Source organism: Dromiciops gliroides, chromosome 2 (genome assembly GCF_019393635.1).
Source record: "Dromiciops gliroides isolate mDroGli1 chromosome 2, mDroGli1.pri, whole genome shotgun sequence".
Taxonomy (NCBI): domain Eukaryota; kingdom Metazoa; phylum Chordata; class Mammalia; order Microbiotheria; family Microbiotheriidae; genus Dromiciops; species Dromiciops gliroides.
In genome coordinates, this window is record NC_057862.1 from 485591715 (window position 1) to 485616333 (window position 24619).

Here is a 24619-nt window from a genome sequence, read left to right on the forward strand (position 1 = left end):
TACAATTATGCCAAGCATCTTCACATTAGTCAAGTTGTGAAAGAAAGTAGAATAACTTTAGAAAGAGGAAGTAACAAATAAAATTATATTTCAATCTGTATTAAAATACCATCCGTTTTTCCTTTGTTGATGGTTTGCATTTTTCATATGTCCTTCTGATATCATCTTGCTCATCATTTCTTTCACAGTTGCTATTGCTAACTGTATTACCCTCCATCCTATTCCTTCCCCTTGATATTTCCTCCATTTTCTATCTTCTTTCACCCTATCCCTCCTCAAAAGTGTTTCGCTTTTTATTGCCCCCTGCCCTGATCTGCCCTCCCTTCCTTCACCTCTCCCCCTACTTCCCCCCCTCCACTTTCCCACAGGACAAAATATATTACTATACCCACTTGAGTGTTTATGTTATTCCCTCTTTGAACCAATTCTGATGAAAGTAAGGCTCATTCACTCTCCCGCTCCTTCTCCATTTCCCCCTCCACTCCATAAGCTTTTTCTTGTTTCTTTTATGTGAGCTTTTTTACACCCTTCCACCTCTTCCTTTTCCTTTCTTCCAGTGCATTTTTCTTACTCCTTAACTTTATTTTAAAGATGTCATCATGGGTCTGATAGGTGATACAGTGGACAAAGCACCAGCCCTGGATCCAGGAAGCCCCAAGCCCAAATCCAGCCCCAGACATAAGCCATCCCATTCTGCCTACCCCACAAAAAACATGGACAAATAAATGCTTTACAGATATCATCCCTTCATATGCAATTCACACCTGTGCTGTCTATCTATGTATATTCCTTTCAGCTGCCCTAATACTGAGAGAATTTTTAAGAGTTGGAATTATTATCTTCTTAAGTAAGAATATAAACAGTTTAACTTTTTAATGTCCCTCATGATTTCTTTTTTCCTATTTACCTTTTTATGCTTCTCTAGGGTCTTGTATTTGAAAGTCAAATTTTCTATTCAGTTCAGGTCTTTTCATCATAAATGCCTGGAAGTCCTCTTGTTCATTGAAGTCTCATATGTTCCCCTGAAACATTATACAAGTTTTGCTGGGTAGGTCATTTTAGGTTGTAGTCCCAATTCCTTTGCCTTCCATAATATCATATTCCTTGCCCACTGGTCCTTTAATGTAGAAGCTGCTAAATCCTGTGTTATCCTGACTGTGGATCCACAGTATTTGAATTCCTTTTTTTCTAGCTGCTTGTAATATTTTCTCTTTGACCTGGGATCTCTGGAATGTGGCTCTAATATACCTGGAAGTTTTCCTTTTGGGATCTCTTTCTGGAGGTGATGGGTGTATTCTTTCAATTTATATTTTACCCTCTGCATCTAGAATATCAGGGCAATTTTCTCTTACAGTTTCTTGGAAGATGATGTGTAGGCTTTTATTTTGGTCATGGTTTTCAGGTAGACCAATGATTTTCAAATTATCTCTCCTAGATCTATTTTCCAGGTCATCTGTTTTTCCAAGGAGATATTTCATATTGCCCTCTATTTTTTCTTTCATTTGGATTTGCTTTACTGTGTCTTGGTAGCTTCTATATGTTCAATCCTAATTCTTAGGCAATTATTTTCTTCAGCGAGCTTTTCTATCTCCTTTCTCATTTGACTTTTCAAGCTGTTGACTTTTTTCTCATGACTTTCCTGCATCACTCTCATTTTTCTTTCCATTCTTTCCTCCCTATCTCTAAATCTTCCTTCTATCTCTCCTACTTTCTCTTCAAAGTTCCTTTTGAGCTCTTCCAAGGTCTGAGACCAATTCATATTTTTCTTGGAAGCTTTGGATATTGGAGCTTTGACTTTGTTATTATCTTCTTCTGAGGGTGTGTTCTGGTCTATATTTTCCCCAAAGAAGCTCTCTATACTCTGTTGTTTTCTTTGCCGACTCATCTCAAATGGGAAGTAGATGTGTGATTGAAGTCTGATTGAAATCTGATTCTCTATGGTCTGAAGCTTGGCGTGCCTGTGCCCCTCCCCCATTGGGTTACCACTACTCGATTCGGCCCACTTGTTGAGAACCAGAGTGCTTCATCCCAACTCCAGTAGAGACTACAGCCACTTCACCCTGGGCCAACTGCCGAACCCCTTCACTGGTCTGCGAGCTGAGCCTCAGAAGAGGCCGCTGGCACTGAAGACTCAGAGGCCTCTATCAGAGGTGGGTCCTGGGCCATGTGCTGAGCTCCTCTTTCAGCCTGATCAGCCGGTGATCTCAATAGCCGTTTCTGTCTGGAAAATAGCCTCACTCTGTTCTTATGAGAGTTAGGCTGCTTTTTTTTATGGCATTATTTGGGAGTGAGTGCATGGATTTGTCAGGAGCTAGGGGGAGCCACAGCCTCTCCTCTGGCATCTTGGCTCCCCGCCTCCCCCCCCCACCCCCCCAATGTAACTTTGATAGTAGAACTGTTCTTTTGCATTTGGAGCCCAGGTTCACTCATCCACCTTCAGGTATAGCTACCATTATTACCTTCTTGTGATCTGCAATGGTCCAAACTGTGCCTACTGGGTCTTTTCCCTCATCTCATTTTAACCCAGACGTGTTATTTCTGGTTTCGAGAGCTCCATTACTACATTACCTGCTAGAGCCATCTTGATCCCTGACTTGTCCTTGCAGGTGCTTTTCTTGGTAGTTTCATTCATACAAGGTTGGAGTTTTTCAGGAGGGAATAAGTTACAGGAAGATTCTTGACCTTCTTCCTGTTTTCTTTCTCATTTCCTGTTGACAATGACTAATGGGGTACTATGCTATGTACTTTATAAATATCATCTCATTTGATCCTGAGAGCAGAGACCATACCCTGTGCCTTCTTTCGTTCCTTACCATGCCCAACATGTGGTAGGTGCTTAGTGAAGGTTTTTGGACTGATTTTTTCCCCTCATAGAGGAAAATGAAACCCCGTTGTTATATAAAGACCTAACTTAGCATGTTTCATGGGACAAGGACTCACAGATCATTGAGATATTTAAGAGGGCAATTTTTAGGAGTACAGGTCTGATTCAAATTTAATTCAAGCCCAAGTAAGTCAGAGGTAGGTTTCCTTTGCACAATTTAGGGGCATCCAAGTCCTGGTTGCTATGACTTAAATCCATCCTTCTTGGTCATTAAATATAGTTTTTTCATAATCTGTCTAATGTATCCTGGGTTGATACTAAAACTACCTTTTTGCACTCCCTCACTCATTTCTGCCAATTCATTTTTCTTGCCCGACACATAACTCAGAAAGGAAAGCCAACAGTTTATCTTCAGAATGCCAACTGACTGTGAGTTCCCCAAGATCAGGGACTGTTTTTGCATTTCTTTGTATCCCCAGAACTTATTACAATGCTTGACACATAGTAGGCATTTAACAAATGCTTGTTGGTAGACAAAAGAACTAAGGCCGACAACATATGCTAGTACCTCACTTTTGTGTGTGTGTGTGTGTGTGTGTGTGTGTGTGTGTGTGTGGCAGTGAGGGTTAAGTGACTTGCCCAGGGTCACACAGCTAGTAACTGTCAAGTGTCTGAGGCTGGATTTGAACTCAGGTCCTCCTGAATTTGGGGCTGGTGCTTTATCCACTGCGCCACCTAGCTGCCCCCTAGTACCTTACCTTTCTATGAAGAGGATGATTATGTGTTTTATCATTTGTTTTATAGGACCAAGGTTTTTCATTATATTTAATCTGAGTTTAGCTGTTTTTATTGATATTTTCATATATGCCATTGTGGTCATTGTATGTATTATCCTCTTGGTTTTGGTTTCTTTGTTTATACCCAGCAATTGACACAGCAATACTACTACTGGGCATATACCTTGTACAAGGTGGATATAATCCATTTTTCATAGCAGTGTTCTTAGTCATGAAAGGCTAAAAAAAGGACAAAGCAATTGTCCATAAATTGGGGAATGACTGAACATACTGTGGTATGTGAATATGAAGGAATGGTATTTACCACAAGAAATGACAATGCCACTACACCATGAGGTGCTGATATGACACACAAAATCTTGCAGGTAGTTGTGGAGATGTAGGTCAGGAACTCAAGGGAGAGATCCTAGCTAGAGATAGTTACATTCAGTTGCCTGGGGTCAGATCAGATCACTGAGGGGAAAAGTGCATCAAGAGAAGAGAACAAGGTCCAGGTGAGAGTTTTGGGAACTCCCACCCATAGGAATCATGAAAAAGAAGATGAACCATCAAAGGTGAGGGAGAAATAGTAGTCAAGAAGAAGCCTTGGATGCTGGGGGACCTAAGAGATGATCAAGAATGGGGCGGGGTCAACTGCTGCTGCTGAATCTCAGAAGAAAAGGACTGAGAAAAGGTGACTGACATGAAGAGATCATTGGTCACCAGGGAGAGAGTTGTTTTCTGTGGAGTGGTAGGCTTAAGAGTTAAAATGAATGGGTGGTAAGGAAGTTGAAAAGGTGAATATAATCTTTTTTTTTTCCAGAAGTTTATTCATGAAGGGAAGAAGAGATTTAAGATAATAGATTAAAGATATGGCAGGATTAAAAAATAGATTTTTTTTTTAGGGTAGTGGGGACCTGAATGTAATAATATTAACAACAATAACAACATCGATGATGATGATAGCTTACATTTATACAGTACCTACTATATGCCCAGCACTATGCTAAGCCCTTTACAAATATTTTCTCATAGGCAGCTCGGTGGTGCAGTAGATAAAGCACCGGCCTTGGATTCAGGAGGACCAGAGTTCAAATCCAGCCTCAGACACTAACTAGCTGTGTGACCCTGGGCAAGTCACTTGACCCTCATTGCTCTGAAAAACAAAACAAAACAAAACAAAAAAGATACAGACAAATATTCTCTCATTTGATCCTGAGGACAGAAACCATACCCTGTAACATCTTGCATTCCTTACCATGTCCAGCAGATGGTAGGAGCTTGGTGAAAGTTTATTGATTGATTTTTCCCTCACAGAGAAGGCTCAAGCGCTGTGGTTATGTAAAGACCTAACTTGGCTGTCAGTCAGTGTCAATAATGAAATATTATCCTTGGAGATGGAGTCTGAGAAGCTTACAAAGCTACTTCTCTTTTCTTTCAGTATCAGCTTCAGAGAACTGAAGACCATTCTTCCTTTAGTAAACTACAAAGTTGGCAGTGCCAAGTTCCTGAAAGACAAATTCCTGGTAAGTGATGGAGCCGCCTTCCCAATTTGTTGAACTAACAGTGGTTGCTTTGCCTGCGGTGACCCTTCCCTGCCTGCTTCCAGAGGCATTGGTTCAGCACTCACACTCAAAATGTTTGTAAAGCAAAGTAAAAGGCTCTCGATGTATTATCTGTCTCTGCAGTGAATTGCCTCAGAGATCCTTTAGAGTTTGGGAATTCGCTCTGAGGGCACAGTGATGGCTGGGCTGTTGTGACTTGAAATTCTCAAATGGAGCCTATTTCCCCCTCTCCTGGCCTATTCTGGCCAGCATTCTGGACCTGATTTGATTTAGCATTTGCAAAACCATTCTTTTGAAAGCAATGAAATAATGATGAAAGCATCACTATACCTGTGCAGCTGTGGAAGCTGTGCAGCCAGTGAGGCTGAGCTCTCTCATCTAGTTCTACAAAGCACCAGTGTCAGGGCTGATCTTAATGGGCCTTTATTTTTAGCAATATGAGCTCTCAACCATGGAGATTCCATCACATGTAAAAGTGGCCAAGTAGCCTCCTAACCGGTTTCCTTGCATCCACTTTCTCCTCTCTCAAGTCTGCCCTTTAGTCAGTCACCTGATTGATATTTCTAAAGCACATATCTGACCGTACCATTCCTGTGCTCAAGAAACTTCAGTGGCTCCCCATTGCTGATAGAGTAAATTTCAAACTTCACTGTCTCTGGCATTGAAAGCCCTGCATAATTTGGCTCCAGCCTCTTTCCAGGTGATTACACAATACTTATTCTCACATCAGGCACTCTACTGGCCAGCCAGACTGGCTGACATTTCCCGTACATGATATTCCATTTTCCATGTCCATGATTTTGCCCTGTTTCCTCTGCCTGGAATGCTGCCCCTTCCCTCTTTTTAAAACCCCTGTCTCCTTCTGGGGTTTGGCCCAAATGCTGCTTCCTATAAGGAGCCCTTCCTGATTTTCATGCTCTTCCTTTAATCAAAATTATTTTGTATTTATTTTGAATATATTTAGCATTTACTCGTCCCCTCACCCTAGTGGAACATAAGCTCATTGTGGGCAGGGAATGTTTCATTTGTCTTTGTGTCCTCAGTGACTAGTAAAGTTCTTTGCATGTTGTAGATGTCTAATCACACGTGGTCATTGAATTAAATTTGAATTGATCAAAGGACTCCAGGTACAATTTCCTCTTAGGCAGGAGATATATAAGTCCTCATAACTGATGTTTGCGGACGTCTAGGCTCTAGGCCCTGGAGAGGCCAAGTAATAAGTTTATATCCCTTCCCCAGACTCTTCCCCTAGGATCAGTTGGCATCTTCTCTCCTACTCATTAACACTAGGGGCAGGTTCAGCACAGGCTGACTGGTTAGTGTGACTAGAGTCACTGACACAGCTTTGCTGTTAGGGCACAGGGGAATTGTGTTTGAGGTGGGATCTGGACTGATGACTTCTATTCTTTTTCCTTCCCAGGAAATAGGTGCTTACAAGGATGAACTCAGCTTTGAACAGTTCCACTTATTCTACAAAAAGATGATGTTTGAGCAACAGAAATCAGTAAGAGCAGCCATTATTTGAATGATGATGTTACATTTTCACTGAATTCTCATTTTAAATTATCTGGTTTTTATCATTCTTGTTTGAAGGCATGAAGTAAGGACTGCCTGAGTTGGGGCTGGTTTGGTCTGGGCTAGGGGTGGCATAGAGAGGCTAAACAAAGAGAACCAGGTGACCTGAGGCTAGTTTGTGACCTCTGTGATAGGGTATTAGCATTGTTCTAGTCAGTATTGTTGGGTGTAGGCCTGTCAGATTAGTTAAGAGCTGATGGAAACTGTCTATAAAAATAGTGGTTGGTTCTGTTTAAGAAAGTTTGTATGTGTGTGTGCACACGTGATATATGTTACATAGATAAATCTGCAACTAGACATGTGTTTTCAGGAGAAGCCATGTGGCCTAGCAGTTAAAGGATTTGCTTTGGAGTCAGTCCTGCCTCACGTCCTTCTCTTCTCAGGATTCATTTTGTTGTGGATCCATTCAAGACAGTTTTGTGATTTTCTTCAGTTTCATTAGGCAGCATATGAAGAGGAGCTAAGGGAATGGATACTGGCAATAATCCAAGGCTGCAGCTTAGCAGGGTGAGATCAGTAATAGCATAAGGGGGTGCAGAATTCAAGAGAAGAGGACACTGCAGAGTTGAACTGGTTCACCAAAGGGTCTTGTTGGATAAAGCAGTAATGACCAGCATATAGGGGGTGATGGCCTAGGGAAGAAATAAGGGGCTGAGGGATTGGAGGTCATAGTGAGGATGAACAACAGGGTTTGGCATTATGAAGATGAGGGAGAGGTAGAGTGTTATAGTTTGTGAACAGATAAGGGGATTTTCGAGTTCATGAATGTGCATTTGTGGATGATGGCAAGATCAAGGCAACATCCTATTACCATCTCTACGTGTAGTAGAGGTGAGGTAGAGCTGTAGGTCATGGGAAATGGATAAACTCAGAAACTGGAAGGTCAGGGTGTTTGAAGTCTCCTAATGTGAGAGCAGAAGTTAGGGAGGAGAGAAAGACTGTGGAGCAGGCACTGAATTCATTGAGGAAAGAAGGGGAATCCAGCTCCGAGAATTTTAATTGGGTGGTAGAAGTGGATTAAAGGAACCTCAGAGGAGGAAAGGCTACTAAATGATGGTGGTAGAGGATGGTCTTAGAAGTAATAATGGGGAACAAGGAGTATTCTGACTCCCCCACCCCAACTAGTGAGTTGAGGGATAGTAAGAGTACAACTAGTGTTGGAAAGGGAGGCCAGAGGGACTGTGACATTTGGAGGAAGCCAAGTCTCAGTGGGAGTCAGAAAATGAAAGGAGTGGGAAAGGAAAAAGTTTAATATGAAAACGAGTTTGTTTCTTATGGAACTAGCATTCTAGAGAGCACAATGGAAAGTGTGAATAGAGTGGCAGTCAATCTGGTAAAGCCCTTCTCAGAATAATGTTTTTAAGTGTATAAAATAAAATCCAAAGGATTATAAAAGAAGTTAATATATTGTAATGCAGCTATAAAACGCATATATGTATATGTATACATAAATATACATATACATACATAGGAAATTTATGGAACCTAGGTTAAGAACTGCTGGATCACCTGGTCTTTTAAGGGCCCCAAACAACTATATCACACTATGTGTAAGCAAGATATAGAAAGGATAAATTGGAGAGTTATCCATGTGTGGCTGAGGTCCTGGTTAATGAAAAAATGAGAATGATTTATCATTGTAAATCATCAAAACAACCCCTTAGGTGAAGCTGTTCTCTGTTTCATGCTTTGTCTGTAAAGGGACACTTGGGTTCTCTTAAGTAGGTAAACAGCCTTCTCATATCTGTTGACAGATTTAGTTACTTAACAGGTTCCTCTTTTTTTCCTTTTCCTTAAAGGATACAGTAAAGGCAAATTGAAGACTCACAGAGTTGGAAGGGTCACCTTAGAGGTTATTTAGTCCAACCTGGGCCTGAACAGGAGTTTGCTCTACTAGAGTGGTGTCAAATTCAGATAGAAATGGGGGCCACTTAACCATACATACAGATCTCTGCAAGCTGAATACTGACTTCTAAAACCATATATTAACTTTATATCTATGGTCTGTTGTATTTTTATTTATGTTGTTAAATATTTCTCAGTGACATTTTCATCTGGTCTGGGTCATATGCTGGAGTGTTTTGGGGAGCAATGGGGCAACTTTGCCCTACAATATCATGCCAATTGATCATCAGGTCTTTGGTCCGAGACCTGAAATGATGGGGTACTCACTACTTTCTAAAATAGCTCATTCCACTTCGGCATAGCTCTAGTGGTTAAACTACTTCTCTTTATTCTCCACCCCTTGGCCCTCTAGGGCCAGGCAAAACAAATTTAATACCTCAGATCGAGGGAAGTCAGACCTTCAAATACTTGAATATAGCTATCATAGTATTTCCTGTTTTCTAGTCCCAGACATGTCTTCTTTAGTTTAAACATCCCTGATTCTTTTAGCTGATCATCATATAGCATGGGTCCTTCTGTCAGGGTCCCTCACTTTACTGTCCTGATTACCTTTTTCTTGTCTTTCCTAATATGTTTCTGAGCAGGGCAGCCTCGTCCAGGTCCAGGTAATTATGATTATAGAGTTTCTCCAGTATGGTTCCTTTAGTGAGAGATACTGGAAGGAATAGCATAAGTAATTAATCTTCACATAATTAAAAAACCAAAATTTAGCTGATAGTTTCATCCTTTCTTCCTTTTAAATCTCTAACCTCTGTCTTTGCATGTCCCAGCCTCATCATGTGCTATCCCTGTTCCTGTGGAGTTGTTAGAAAGTTAGGAAAGGGTAACCAGTAATCAAGAGCTTAGTTGGCTCTGGGACCTGTCCATCTCAACTTTTGGTGGAGGGTAAAGGTAGGAGCTATCCTGGAATATCTGGGCCAGCCTTGACTTTATTTTTTGGTCAGGGACTCACATCTAGGTGGATCAGAACTGTCAACACATACTGATTTAAAGTATGTATGGATGTGTAAAGGAGAGATGCTGAGATATGGTTAGTTTTGAAGAAGCTACGACAGGGAGACAGGTCTGGCTGTATAGTATTGGCTCTGCCTTACATCTGGCTTGACTGAGCAGATGACAGCAGTGTGATTCAGGAATCTACATTTGAATTTTTTGGAGGTATTTCCACCCTCTTGTCATAGAATATAAAAGTAATACCCTCTATTTCGCAAGACTGGGAGAAAGGTCACAGTGGCTTAATGAAAAACCTGATAGGAAAGGGCTATTTATAGAAATGTTTGATTACTTCCAAACAAGATCTAAAGTAAGATCGAAGTGGGTACTTGTAATTAACAGGAGGCAAGGATATGAAAAACATTACAATTTGCTGTCAGCTCACATTCCACAACACTGTGTCATAGGCATTGGGGAAAAATAACTAACATACTACAGGAATTAATTGCTAGTCCCTCAAATTTTAAAAATCTGGAAGGAATCTAATTCTTTGAGCCTTAGATATAACGAGTTTGCTGGTATTTTAGATTAGGTGCCTTTTACTTAGACCTGGAAAATCTTAGGAGAAAGAAGTTTTTGGTGTTGTAAATGTTTATTTGAGGGGGCTGTGAGTTAATGGGATTCCATTGTAGTGTGGTACAGGCCTATGCTTTCCCTGAAGCAGATGCTCACAGGGTTTCTGCTAGTCTGTATGTGACAGTCTCATCTGGAAGCTTCATTAATCCTTGAAGAGCTCCCCTAGTATCTTTAAAGGCCTAATGCCCAAATTAAAATAGAGATTGTGTTCTGATGTGTTTATTGAAAAAGGTGGAGAATAGTTTTCAGTTTTGTGTCTGAGATCTCCTCCCCAAATGTTTGTGAGAGCTTCTACCTAGGTCTAATTTATTTTAAGAGTACAAGTTATTGGGAGAGGTGGTTTTAATATTATAGGAAGATTATTGGGTTTGGAGTGAGAAGACCTAGTTTAAATCCCAGCTCATTAGCTATGTGACTCTGAGCAAGTTACTTTACTTCTTTGGGTGTCAGTTTCCTTTTGTAAAATGGTAGTAATAATAATAATACATTACTTACTTCATGGGACTCTAGTCAATGAAGTGAATGGTGAAGTATTTTAGAATGCAAATGGTGAAGTGTCTTAGAAATGGGAACTCCTATAATTATCATCATTTTTAATAAGTATAAGATAGTAGATTTAAAGCTGTAGGAGACCTTAGAGGTCATTAAGGCCAACCCTTTTTTTTGGGGGGGGGAAGTGAGGCAATTGGGGTTAAGTGACTTGCCCAGGGTCACACAGCTAGTACGTGTCAAGTGTTTGAGGCTGGATTTGAACTCAGGTCTTTCTGACTCAAGGGTAGGTACTCTATCCACTGTGCCACCTAGCTGCCCCCCCCCCTTTTATTTTCCAGATTGGAACCTGAGGCCCACAGAGCCTTTTGTTGTGTCTTCCTGCCTCAAGTCTCTACCCACTCTAATTACAGAGGGTAAATGACTTGTTCAAGGTTGCATAGGAAATAGAGCTGGTCTTTGTACTCTAAGACTACTGCTCTTTCTGCTGCAGCATACTGCCCCTGACATCATTGGTGTGTTTTTCTGTATTTCCTGTGGTATTACATAGTCATATTTGTGAGATGGTTGTGTCTGGGCCGTGCCATTGTCCTAAGAATTTTTTAGGCATCTCTGTTTTGCTTCTCCCTTCATACTGTTCTCTTCAAGGAAACTTAAAAATAAGCCAGAGCAGTGAATGGGTATAGCATGTTGGCTCAGTTTTCCCCGCCAAATGTCAATCATTGAACTCTAGACTTGGGAAAAGATCTTAGGGATTTTCTGGTCCAAACCATCTCTTACATCATCTCTTACAGAGATGAAAAACTGAAGCTCAGGGTTGGGAAGTGATTTGCCCAATGTCACCCCATAGTGAGATAGTAGTATAACCAGAATTAAAATCACAGCCTCTTAACCATTGCTCCTTAGCTTTGGATCCCTCCCACTGTTTGCCACCTTTACTCCTACAGATGTCCTGCTAAACAAGGGTGGAGAAAATCACACATCTATTTTGACCAGGTCCATTACCCCAACTGGCCCTTACTGCTGCTATGCAATCCCATTGTATCTACCTTATCAGATCACTATCCTATTCTCCACAGTGGCTCTTTCAAATCTTTTCATCCCTCCTTAAACTTTCCATAGCTTCCCCTTTTCCCCATTCTCTCAGGTGAGATATGTGTCTCATGTTTCACAGGAAAAAAAATTGAGGCCATTCCCTATGAACTCCATCTTTCTCCCTCTTTCTCATCTTTTGTCACTCAGGTACTTTCTATTACTTTCTCCTTCACCCCTCTCGCACTTGATGAAATGGCCTTAGTTAGTTAGTCTTACCTAGTTAGTCTTACCAAGACTAACCCCTATACCTGTTCAAGTGATCCCATTCCATCATATCTCCTCCTACAAATCGTTCCCTCTGCCATTCCGGCTGTTACTTTTCTTTAATTTCTCCCTCTCTACCGCCTAGAATCATGCCTGTGTCTTCACCATTCTGAAGAATCCTTACTGGATCCTTCCATGGCTGCTAAATGTGGTCCTATATATCTTCTGCCCTTTATGACTAAACTCCTTGAAAAGGCCATCTCCAACAGGAGCCTCCACTTTCTCTTCTCTCACTCTCCTCTTAAACCCTTATAATCTGGCTTCTTGCCTTACCATTCATTACACCAAAACTACTTTCCCCATCCTTACTGATGATCTCTTCATTGCCAAATCCAGTGGTCTTTTCTTAGTCCTCACTCTTGACCTTTCTGTAGCCTTTGATACTGTTGATCACCTTTTTCTCTTTGATACTCTCTTCTCTCTAGGTTTTGGGGGCACCACTGTCTTCTGATTCTTCTCCTGCCTACCTGACCACACCTTCTCAGTCTCCTTTACTGGATCCTCATCTAGGTCATGCTCACTAACCATGGGTATCCCATAGGGCATGGTCTTAGGCCCTCTTCTCTTCTCCCTTTCTACTACTTCCCTTGGTGATTTAATGGGCTCCCATGGATTTAATTTTCATTTCTATGCTTATGATTCTCACATCTCCTACCTGGATCCAACCTTTCTGCTGACCTACACAGTCTTGCATCTCCAATTGCCTATTAGATATCTCTAATTAGATGCCTTTAGACATCTTAAACTCAAAATGTCCCAAACTGAACTCATAATCTTTCCCTCTAAATCATTCTTCCCTCCAAACTTTCTTATTACTGTTGAAGGCATTCAGTCAATCAATAAACCTTTTTAAAGTACCTACCATGTGCCAGGGGGCAGCTAGATGGCAGAGGGGATAGAGTACTGAACCTGGAGTCAGGAAGGCTCATCTCTCTGAGTTCAAACCTGACCTCAGACTCTTACTAGTTGTATGACCTTGGGCAAGTCACTTAACTCTTTGTCTCAGTTTTCTCATCTGTAAAATGGGCTAGAGAAGGAAATTACAAAACTTCCAGTATCTTTGCCAAGAAAAACCCAGATGGGGTCATGAGGAGGTGGACAAAACTGAAAATTACTGAGGAAAACATGCCAGGCACTGTGCCTGGGATACCAAAAGAAGGTACTACCATCCTCCCAATTCCCCAGGATCATAACCTGGGTGTCATCCTTAATTACTCACTCATCTCCCTCTTACCCCACTGTCCCCACTCCCCCCATATACAATCTATTGCCAAGACCTGTTGATTTTACCTTTGCAACATTTTTTGAATATACCCACTTTTCTCCTGATACTGCCACCACTCTAGTTCAGGCCCTCATCAACTCACACCTGGTGGGTCTTCTTCCCTCAAGTCTCTACCCACTCTAATCCAGCCTCCATTCAGCCACCAAAGTGACTTTCCTAAAATGCAAGTCCTACTATGTTATTCATCTACTCAGTAAATTCTAGTCACTTCCTATCACACACAGGATAAAATGCAAGATATCTCTGTATGACATCCAAAGCCCTTCATAACCTAGGCTTCTCTTCGCCCTCACCCCCCTTTCCAGTCTTCTTACATCGTATCCCCCACCATGTATTCTTTGATCCATTGACACTGTACTTATAGCTGTTCTATGAACAAGACACTACAAGATACTCCATTTCTGACTGTCCCCCATACCTTGAATACTCCCCCTCCTCATCTTCACCTACTGGCTTCATTGGCTTCCTTATATTTCCAACTAAAATTCCATCTTCTGCAGGGAGCTTTTTCCAACCCCTCTTAATTCTAGTGCTTCTCCTCCTTTAATTATATTTTATTTATCCTGTATATGGCTTCTTTATACATATTTGTTTGTTTGCTGTCTCCCTGTTAGATTGTGAGTTTCTTGAAGGCAGGGTCTGTCTTTTGCCTCTTTTTGTAAAGTACCCAGCAATAGTAGGTACTTAATAAATGTTTATTGACTGACTGAACTTGGATCATTTAAAAGAACACTCTACAGTTATGGCGTTATCTCATGGGTTTTGACCTTGAATTAGACATATCTTTTCAGAAGAATGATCTTCATTTGGTGGTATGTAGAACTTGCTTATGGGTGTCAAGGCTCCACATTTTCTTTATGAATCAAGTTCTAAATCAAACTGTAAATTTAAACAATGGTGTTTTCTTTTTAGAGCATTGCTTGATTCTCCTGCTCTGGTCCTAGATCCCTGCCAGGGTCAGGGTAAGGAGTGGAGGGAGTTGTCTGAGAAGGCAACTGAATTGGTCTGCTATCTGTTCCTTTGCATTGTGTGTGTTTATACCTTTGTTTCTGTCCCGGATTATTCTTTTACTTACCTAAGAGAACAGTACATATCACTTCCTTTGCTTCTTCCCCAAAGCACCAAACACTAGGCCTCCCATTAACTCTGGAGAAGTGGATGGTGGGTGGATAGGAGTGGGATTTGGGGAGGGAAGTGTTAAATGCACACTGTAGGCATTCAGTCAGTGTTTGTTGGTTTGATTAGATTCCAGTAGGAACAGCTGGATTTTGGTGGTCCTTGGTCCCTGGCGGAGCATGAGTTAGCCTAACATATCAAAAATGTATGACTAGGTTGTGAAAAGACAGGAAGAACAATTGCCAGAAGTTTATCTTCTCTTCAGTTTTAAAGTTAGAAATTAGCTGGTTACAATACTTAGAAATCAATGAAAATGTTAATACTCATTGACTAGCACTCGTTTTTAAATGCAGCCCTTACATCTTCTTTTTCTTCTTTTTCCAGATTCTTGATGAGTTCAAAAAGGATTCATCTGTGTTTATTCTGGGGTGAGGCTTCTCTCTAACCTTTATTCAGATCTATCAGGTTTACAGCTGTGCTGGGTTTGCTACTTCCCCCTCCACCCCTACCTTCCAGTTCTGCTCTGCAGAGGCTCATCTCCCTGCATTGGGATGCTCTCTCCTTGAGGAAGGTAAAGGCCCCAGTGTGAGCTGTGGCCATATACATAATGATAAAAAGCTACTGTTACCACCACCTGCTCATCAGAAGGACTGATCATGTTATTTGGAAATTGTAATGTTTCTAAGTACAGTCCTTGTCCCAAGGAAGCTCTTAAGCAATTGGAACTGGTAGGTATGCTCTGGAGTGGATATCTCCCACACTTTTAAGTTAAAAAACCCTAACCCTACAAAATTTGTTTTTATACCATTCCATTGTAATGAAGCTGCCAGGTTTACAAAATCAAAATAATTGGTAAAAAAAAAAACCCTGATAAAATCCTTTGGGTAATTAAATACTTTAATTAGAAGAAGGGAAATAAGAATTTAAGTGCCTACTATGTGCAAGATATTGTGCTAAATGCTTTATAAATATTACCTCATTTGAACCTCACAACAACTGTAGGAGGTAGGTGTTATTATTATTTTCATTTTACAGTTGAGGAAACTGAGGTAGGCAGAGGTTAAGTGAATTTGTCTAGGGTCACACAGCTATTAAGTGTCTGAGGCCAATTTTTAACTCTGGTCTTCCTGACTTCAGGCCCACCACTATTTGCAGCAGCACCTAGGTGCATTTTTTGTTCATCCTAATTTGTTAATAAAGGGTAGAAAAGGGAGGCATTGGAATATTTTGTTTTCCATCAGTATTCAAACAGAAAATACTCTCCTTCCATGTAAATCTTAAGGAAAATTGTTTATTTACACCTTTCCTGCAAAATCTTTCCTATTCTCACAGAGTATTCATTCCATAATACCAGATTTTTGTTGTATTAATGGTGTTCATGTCCAGCCTTGTTTCTATGAAATCTGTACCCAAGAGATCTCCTCCTTCATCTGATTGGCAGTTACACACATTCACACTTAGTGATGAGATCTGAATGGTAGTTTTCCCTTTTGGTAAATGAAAGGTTCCTATTTTTGACATGTAGAAAGAGTAGTCCCACTAAGCCACCTGTTCCTTGGGCAGTTACCTCATCAAGATCTTAAGTCCATACTTGATGGCACCTACTATTATTACCCTATGTGGGAAGGGGTCTCTCCCTAAACGTTGTGTCTCTTTTTTTTTCTCTGCTGGTAGAAATACAGATCGGCCAGATGCATCTGCCGTTCACCTGCATGACTTCCAGAGGTTTCTGCTTCATGAACAGCAGGTAAGAAGAGAAGAAAAGGAGTTGGCCACTGGATGAGCCTGGGGTGAGGGATCACATGATGGAATCACGTTTGCTGAGGGCATTTCACGACTTTGAGGAGCTGAGTTTTGGGTTAACATGAAGCAGGTCCCAGTGGAAAAAACAAAGGACTGGGACCTAGACTAGTCTCTGTACTGCCCTTGTGTGATCTTGGGCAGGTTATCTCATCAGTAATGCCTCAGTGCTGAATGGCAGTTAACTCTAATTTGTGTTTGATTGACCCCCTATCACCTTTCCAATGGAGGCTGTTTTGAACCTTCTCCTTTTTCTCCAGGTGTACTCCAGTACTGTCTCCACCCCTTTCTTCTCCAGACATGGTCTCACTTCCTACTTTATGGAGAAGGTCAAAGCTCCCTCAATTTCCATTTTCAAATAGTGCAAAAGCTGTGTCTTTAGTTGTTATCTATCCTTTGGCACCAAACTCAGAGGATGAAGTAAACCTTATTTTGGACAATGTTAATCTCTCTATTTTGTGCCCTTCATCCCACCCATTCCAGTCTCCTCAAGGAACTTGCTCTGTCAGTTATCTCTTTTCATCATCAGTCTCTCCCTCTAGACTGGTTCCTTTCTTTATGCCTACAAACATGCTCATATTTCCATATGATTTTTTTCTTTCTTTATAATTTAATACTTTATTTTTACCCAATTACATGTATAAACAAATTTTAACATTCATTAAAAAACATTTTGAGTGCTAAATTTCCTCCCTCCCACTCTCCTCTCCCCGCACTGGGAAAGCAAGCAATTGGATATGTTTTATATATATGTATACATATACACATGTATGCAATCATGCAAAACATATTTCCATTTTAGTCATGTGAAAGAATGCAGACCAAAAAAATAAAGTGAGGAATAGCATGCTTTGTTTGCATTCAGACTTCATCAGTTTTTTCTCTGGAGATGGGTAGCATTTTTCATCATAAATCCTTTGGATTTGTCATGGATCATTGTATTGATGAGAATAGCTAAGTCATTCACATTGATCATGGTAGAATACTGCTGTTACTGTGTACAGTGTTCTCCTGGTTCTGCTCATTTCACTTTGTGTCAGTTCATGTAAGTCTTTCCAGGTTTTCTTAGACCATCCTGCTCAACTTTTTTGTAGTATGACAATCTTCCATCACAGTCATATACCACAACTTGTTCAGCCACTCCCAAATCAATGGGCATACTCTCAATTTCCAATTCTTTGACACCACTAAAAGAGCTTCTATAAATATTTATGTACATATAAGTCTTTTTCCTTTTTTTAAAACAAATTTCTTTGGGATACATGTCTACTAGTGGAATTACTGGGTCAAAGGGTATGCATGGTTTTATAGCACTTTGGGCACAGATCCAAATTATTCTCCAGAATGGCTAAATCAGTTCAGAACTCCACCAACTCTTAATTTTCCTACATCCCTGGCAACACATGTCATTTTCATTTTATTTCATATTAGCCAGTCTGATAGGTATGGGGTGGTATCTCAGAGTTGTTTTTATTTGCATTTCTCTAATCAATAGTGATTTTTAGAGTATCTTTCACATGACTTTAGCTTTGATTACATATCTGAAAACTGCCTGTTCATATCCTTTGACCATTCATGAATTGGGCAATTGGCTTTTTCCTAAAAATAAATTTGACTCAGTACTCTATATATTTGAGAAATGAGGAATTTATCAGAAAAAACTTGTAAAAATGTTTTCACAGTTATGACTAATAATTGTATGTTTCCCTTCATCCCTATTTCCCTCTCTCTTTACTTTCTCTTGCCTTTTACCCTGTCCCTCTTCAAACATATTTTGATTCTGACTACTGCCTCTCCCAGTCAACCCTCTCTTCTATTAGTGTCCACAGGCCCTGGGTTCAGGTCCTGCCTCTGACATAGCTACAGGTATCTATTAAGTGCTGTGCCAGGCACAGGGTTAAGCTTTGGGGATATCAAAAGTCCAACTTTTTCAATAAGAAGCCAAAATTCTAATAGGAGAGAGAACACATATCTAAATCTACATGTACTGAATAGCTACAAAGTAGATGGAAGGTAGGAAGTAGGTAGGAACCCTGGGAAAGGCCCCTTGTAGAAGGCAGCCTTTGAGCTGGTTCTTCAAAGAAGCCTGGGATTCCAAGATGTGTAATCCTGCCCATGTTACCCGATCTCTCTGAGATTAAATTGTTGGGTGGTTGGTGATCTATTTTGGTAGAAGGAGTTTTACAGATTCATAGAATCAGAAAATTTGAAAACCCATGGGCATATCAGTGACCATGGAATCCACCCCATACATGAAAGGAATCATGAGTGTAATATGCCCCAAAAGTGGTCATCCAACCCCTTCTTGAAGACCTCCAAGGAGGAGCAACCTAGAACAATGAAGTCTCAGGTTCTGTCAAAAAAACATCCCTGCACAGCATGGTGTCTTGAAAAAAGCACACCTGAGATTTTGAGTCAGAGGATTGGGGTTCAAATCCTCACTCCAGTGTGGGACTTTGGGCAAGTTACTGAATCTCAGCTTTTCTATCTGTAGAGGGAGGGGTTAGACTCAGTGGGCCTTTGTGAAGGCAAGGACTTAGTCTCAGTACTGCTCTAGGCTGAATGGTGGGCGTGGGATTTGGAGTCAGAACCATGCCTAGCTTTGCATCCCACCCCTGGCAATTATTTACCATGTGACCACTGCCTGTACACATAACCTTTTGGATCTCAGTTTCCTCATCTGAGAATTGGAGATAAAAAAAAAAAAACCATAGAAGCTGATTCATATGCATTTTGTGAGGATTAAGTGAGATGAAGTTTGTAAAGTGCTGGAGAAACGTTAGTTGTTATTAACATCATTATTGTTATTCTAGGTCTAAATTTCACAATTTGGTTTATAAGCCTTCTTGGTTGTGCCACCTTGTGGCAGAAAGTACCACAACACACTTAAAATGTGGGTGGATAGAAATGCTTCCCAGCTGTTGAGTGTCCTAGGCTCAGAACTTGGGTTCTCGGGGGCACGCAGGTTATTTACAGGCACAACTTTTGGGATGATCCCATGTGGCTATAAGTAATCGAGCTACAATTTGGATAAATCTAGCAAAAAATCATCTAACTTCTAATAACAATAGTTTATGTTTTTATTAGCCTTTAAAGACTAATATAATTTATTATCATATTTACAAAACATTTTGTGTATATATAGTGAGACACCCCACTTGGGGGGACTGTCTCCCACATGTCATATGAGAGTGTCCTTGTGTGACTCTAAGGGAGATTAGAATAGACCTCTCTAGGTTCTCCCCCCACTATTTTCCAAGTGACATTTTGATTCCTGCCAGGAGGGGAAGTGGGGAAATTGAAGGTGGGCCCTGCTGGTCTCCTCAGGAAAAGGGGATAACTAGAGTTATATCTATCTGTTCCCTTACATGGAAATTTATTTTGATTTGGGGACCCTACCTTTGGGCTGAGATTAGAAAGCCTTAGGCCCTCAGGTTTTTCTTCTCTGTGTGGGAGGGGCTGGTACCCCCTCCCCCTCTGCTTCAGCTGAGCCAGAAAGCCCCATGGGCTGAGATGCCAGGTCAGACATCTGGGGGGAAAAACTCTAGCTCCCTCCCCCCTGGGCGGATCTATCTGAGAGATCCCAGGCTTGTCCAGGCCAGCCTCTGGTATAGCCCGTGCAGAGGTCCCTGGGCACACAGCAGGGTGCACAGGCCCCTGGAGCCTTGCGCTCGTGTGTGTGTGTGTGTGTGTGTGTGTGTGTGTGTGTGTGTGTCCCCCCTCCCCCCGCTCCCAGTCACAGCCCTAGTGTGGCTGTCGGATTAGCTTAGTGTGTGTGGGGGCCCAGGGAGCCCGAGATTTGAGGGGTGAGAAGGAACATATATAAAGGGAGTATGCTGAAGGACTAGGAGAACAAGGGAGAGGCTGGAAGATTAAAAGGAACAGACAGAAAGGGGCTACAAGGACACTAAGGAGACTGAGGCTACGTAAGAGGGAGGTGGACTGACGGAGCAGACAGATAGAACAGGAGATGGTACAGGAGGTTAGAGAAAACGGGAGCTGGCCGAGAGCAGAGAAGTGGTCAGCACAGGGTACAGGTTGGAGAAAGCGAAGATTAAGAGAATGGAAAGGCTGGAGCACTAAAGAGACGGGGGAAGGAGAAAAAGCTAAGAGCAAGAAGGGACAGAGGGCGAGATGGAGGAGGGGGGCTTTTCAGTGAGGGGAATGCTAGAAGAAGGTCCATTGGTATGCAGGAGGAAGCTAAAAAGGTTCCAGGCACAGCAGGTGGAAAAAGACTTACCAGAATGCAATCAGGTTGTACATTTTATTTCCCTGTATTCTTAATTTTAAATTGTATCTCATAAATAAACTCTCTGCTATTAAAATGGAAGAGGCTTCTTAATATTTTGCTTATCAATTTTGGGAGTAGAGCAGTGTGGTGGAACTTTACAAATGGCCTATATTAAATTAATAGCAGTCAGATAACCAAACAGTCAACAGTCCTAGATTAAGTATCCCAGTCAGATTAGGCCCCCCAAATTAGGCCAGCTAGTCAAAATATTTCTACACTCAAATATTATTAGCCTAGGGAATGTTGTTTTCAGGTTCACTGTAACTTCTGATTGCTGTTTCATTAAATGGGGGAAGCAGGACCCCAAGACTTATATCAAAGGCTTGACCCCCACCCCTCCTGACCACATGCTAGTTCCATGATGAACACACATAATACTTAGCCAAGAAAATCATTTATCCAATTTGATTGCCAAATAGAAATCAGAGCAAGAGTACATATGATCATATATACCGAATAGTACAGAATTAAGGAGCTCTCTCATTGGAAACAAGCTGGGGCGGGGGAGGGAAGGAAGAGAGAGTGTGGCAGCCAGCCCAAAAGGTTGTTCCCCAAAGTCTCTAATGTAGCAGACTGGGGATAGGGACACTATGGACACTGTCCCTTCTCTTATACTGGCTACTTCCCAGAGTCTTTTTCTTCAGCAACCTTAAATGGGGTTGGCATCTTCTATCTTCTCTCAAAGCTGGAAGCCAGAAGTACCTTAAGAACTTGAAAAAGACTCAGAGAACACTAAAGAGTTCTCCTCTCTCTTGTTCTCACTGACTCTGTTGTTGTTCAGTTGTTTCAGTCGTGTCCAACTCTTTGTGACCCCATCTGGGGTTTTCTTGGCCAAGATACTGGAGTGTTTTGCCATTTCCTTCTTCAGCTCATTTTTATAGATGAGGAACTGAGCCAAACAGGGCAAAGTGACTTACCCAGGGTCACACAACTAGTAAGTGTCTGAGGCTGGATTTGAATGCGGGAACATGCATATTCCTTACTCCAGGGGCAGCACTCTATCTGATGTGGCACCTTTCCCACTCTACCCTACCCCTTTCACAGGTGCAGGGTATTGATTTCCACCAATAAGGAGAGAGTCATACCAATTGGCTTTAGGGCTGGGGCTATACATACAACATCTCACTTCATCCTCACAATAATTTTTTTTTTGGTGAGGCATTTGTGGTTAAGTGACTTGCCTAGGGTCACACAGCTAGTAAGTGTCAAGTGTCTGAGGCCAGATTTGAACTCAGGTCCTCCTGAATCCAGGGCTGGTGCTTTATCCACTGTGCCACCTAGCTGCCCCAGTAATTTTGTGAGGTAGGCAGAGCAAACATTATTCCCATTTTATAGGTAATGGAAATTAAGCCCAGAGAAAGCAAATGACTTATGTAAGGTGTCTCAATTAGGGCTTTTTTGAGGGGGGTGAGGGCCTGAAACACAGGTCTTCTGCCTCCAAGTCCAGTGCTTCTGTTAGACTATAGCCACCTTACTCTATTTATGGGACAATGAGGTATCAGTGACTCAGATATTTGGGGGACACCTTCTATGTGTAGGGCATTGTCTTAGGCTCTTTAAGGGATCCAAAGAAGGTTGTCCTCTAGGAAGATATAGTATAATTGTGGGATTTAAGCACATAAAGAGTTAACTCATGATCTCTGGCATTATGGGATAATTGCCCTATAAATCATAACAGCAAAAAATGCAGAGGAATTTGGGAGACTAGTATGAGTCATAGAAGGTCACAGAGCAGTGAATAGGATTTTGATAGACAGAAGGGACAGTTTTGGGGCATATCAGGTGAGGCATCATAGGAACTTAGATTTAGACTTAGAAGCCCCTTACAGTTCATCTCATCCAACCCATTCATTTTATAGATTAAGGAAACAGGCCTAGAGGGGAACACGATGGACCTATTCAAGGAATAGTATGAGCAAAGACACAAAGTGAAGTGCTAAATGAATTTGGGCGGATGTGAATAGACCCATTTAGCATAAGCATAGGGTGCCCCCTTCAGAAATTGAGTTCTGGGCTGGAAGGACCAAAGGAATGACCCTTTGTGGCAGTTCCTGTGTTTTTATTGATTTTGAGATCCTTATCAAAACCTAGTAAGGCTGAAGATCTTGGGATTTCAGAGATGAAAAGGACTTCATAGATCATCTAATCCATTGCTTTCAGCTTAATAATAGTAATAATAATTCACATTTATATAGTCCTTTAAGATTTTCAAAGTGCTTTCCATATATCATTTCATTTGAATGGAATTGTTGTTATTATTATTATCTTTATTATTAGTTATTACCTTCATCTTATAAATGAGGAAACTGAGGTTGAGAAGGTAAGTGGTTTTCCTAGTGTTGCGCAGCTAGTAAATGTCTGAAGCAAGATTTATATTCAGTTCTTCCTGACATGAATCTAGTGCTTTATCTATCCCCTATACCAGAGGTGTCAAACAACCCACAATTGTGGCCTGAACCATATTAAAATATAATTGGGAAACATTTAACAAAATAAATAAAAATGCATTAAATGTAGATAATGTTAACTCATGGTTCTCTAAGTCAACATGTTGCAAGTTTGACATCATTGCCCTTCAGCACCTAGCTCTAGCTAATGCCCGGGGAGGCAAGTGGCATACCCAAGGTCACACTTATGTTGTTTACAGAGAACATTAGGTTGGCACTTCACAGATGGCACCAGAGTTTAATGTTGCTGTTCTTAGGAGGCTTTCAGCAGAGGCCCATTTCCATCAATGGACCTGTGACCAAGAAAATTCCCAGGGGAGAATTTATACATCTTAGTGTTAGACAGCTCAGCACTGAGATTGTTATCTTCCCTAATGCAGTTACCAAATTTGCTGACACCTGGTATAGTTTCTAGCCAGGGTTAAATAAACACATAAGTCTTGAGGGGAGGGGGGAAGTGAATTATAGAAACTTCGAAGGGAACTCTTGGCCATGAACTACAGAAGCTCTGACTGAAGCCTGGCCAGTTTTTAAAGTATTATTCTCCAGTGTGCAAAGACTTTATTGCCAGTGCATCCAAATGAAAGGGTTATTACACAGAAACAATTGATATACCTTAAGAATCGTGTGCATTTGCAAAAACAAGTAGAAGGGTGCATTGTTCTTTTCCATTAATAGTCAGTTGAAGGAGGATTTTTAAAAATGTTGCCTTATATGTATCTGTCCTTATCATTTTCTCCTTGATAGGTTTATTGGTCTATCTCATTGTACCCAGTCATAAAGATTGCTGGCCACACATTTATCATTTCAATAAAGAGAAAGAAAAACTTAAAAGATCTCTAAAACCAGGAAGAATTAGGAAAAGTTGACCTCCTGTGTTATACTACATCGCTCGTGAAATGCTGTACAAATATTAAAGAATTTAGGGGCAGCTAGGTGACAGATTGGATAGACCACCAGCCCTGGAGTCAAGAGGACCTGAGTTCAAATGTGGCTTCAGGCACTTGACACATACTAGCTGTGTGACCCTGGGCAAGTCACTTAACCCCAATTGCCTCACCAAAAAACAAAACAAAACAAAACAAATATTAGAGTACTTGGGACTTAACAAGGGAAACAGAATAGGATCATACTTTCCATCATATCTGCTTGTTTCTGAAATACTTTAAAATATTTCCAATTACTTTATGATATTTACAAGACCTAGTGAATCTACCTTTCAGGTTTTGGTAGTATGTGGTAAGCTTCAGTGCCTTGGTGTGACCTGCACTCTAGGAAATCCTAACTCTCCAATAGATCTTTGATCTTACTGATGTGGGCATTTCTTCCAACAATGGAGTTGACAATTTGTGGGTCCCTGCCCATCCTGTGTAGCTCATTCTTGTCCAAGTCCTCTCCTAAATGTGCCATAGAGGGTTCATCCAGAGGGCTTCTTTAATATCTCAAGGCCTACCTGCCCATCCTCTACTTTTGATTCCACAAAAGACTTCATAAATTTAATGACATTATGCCTCTCTGTGTATAGTTGCATGACTGGTTTCTTCCAAACTCTGGTAGGAAATTCACATGTCTCTCCTTTGTCATCTTATGGTGACATTTCTTTCCTTTTTTTTTTTTT

The 24619-nt window shown here is 41.1% G+C and overlaps 1 protein-coding gene across 1 annotated transcript in view; it reads left to right on the top strand.

Moving 5' to 3' along the window:
• The window catches only part of PLCG2 (phospholipase C gamma 2), a 176491-nt gene that overhangs the window by 93117 nt on the left and 58755 nt on the right, over positions 1–24619 (top strand). Inside the window, exons 6-9 of the mRNA XM_043987636.1 lie at positions 5042–5126; positions 6586–6669; positions 14848–14891; positions 16138–16210. Coding sequence (XP_043843571.1) covers positions 5042–5126; positions 6586–6669; positions 14848–14891; positions 16138–16210 — 286 coding nt within the window. The remainder of the gene's footprint in view (positions 1–5041; positions 5127–6585; positions 6670–14847; positions 14892–16137; positions 16211–24619) is intronic.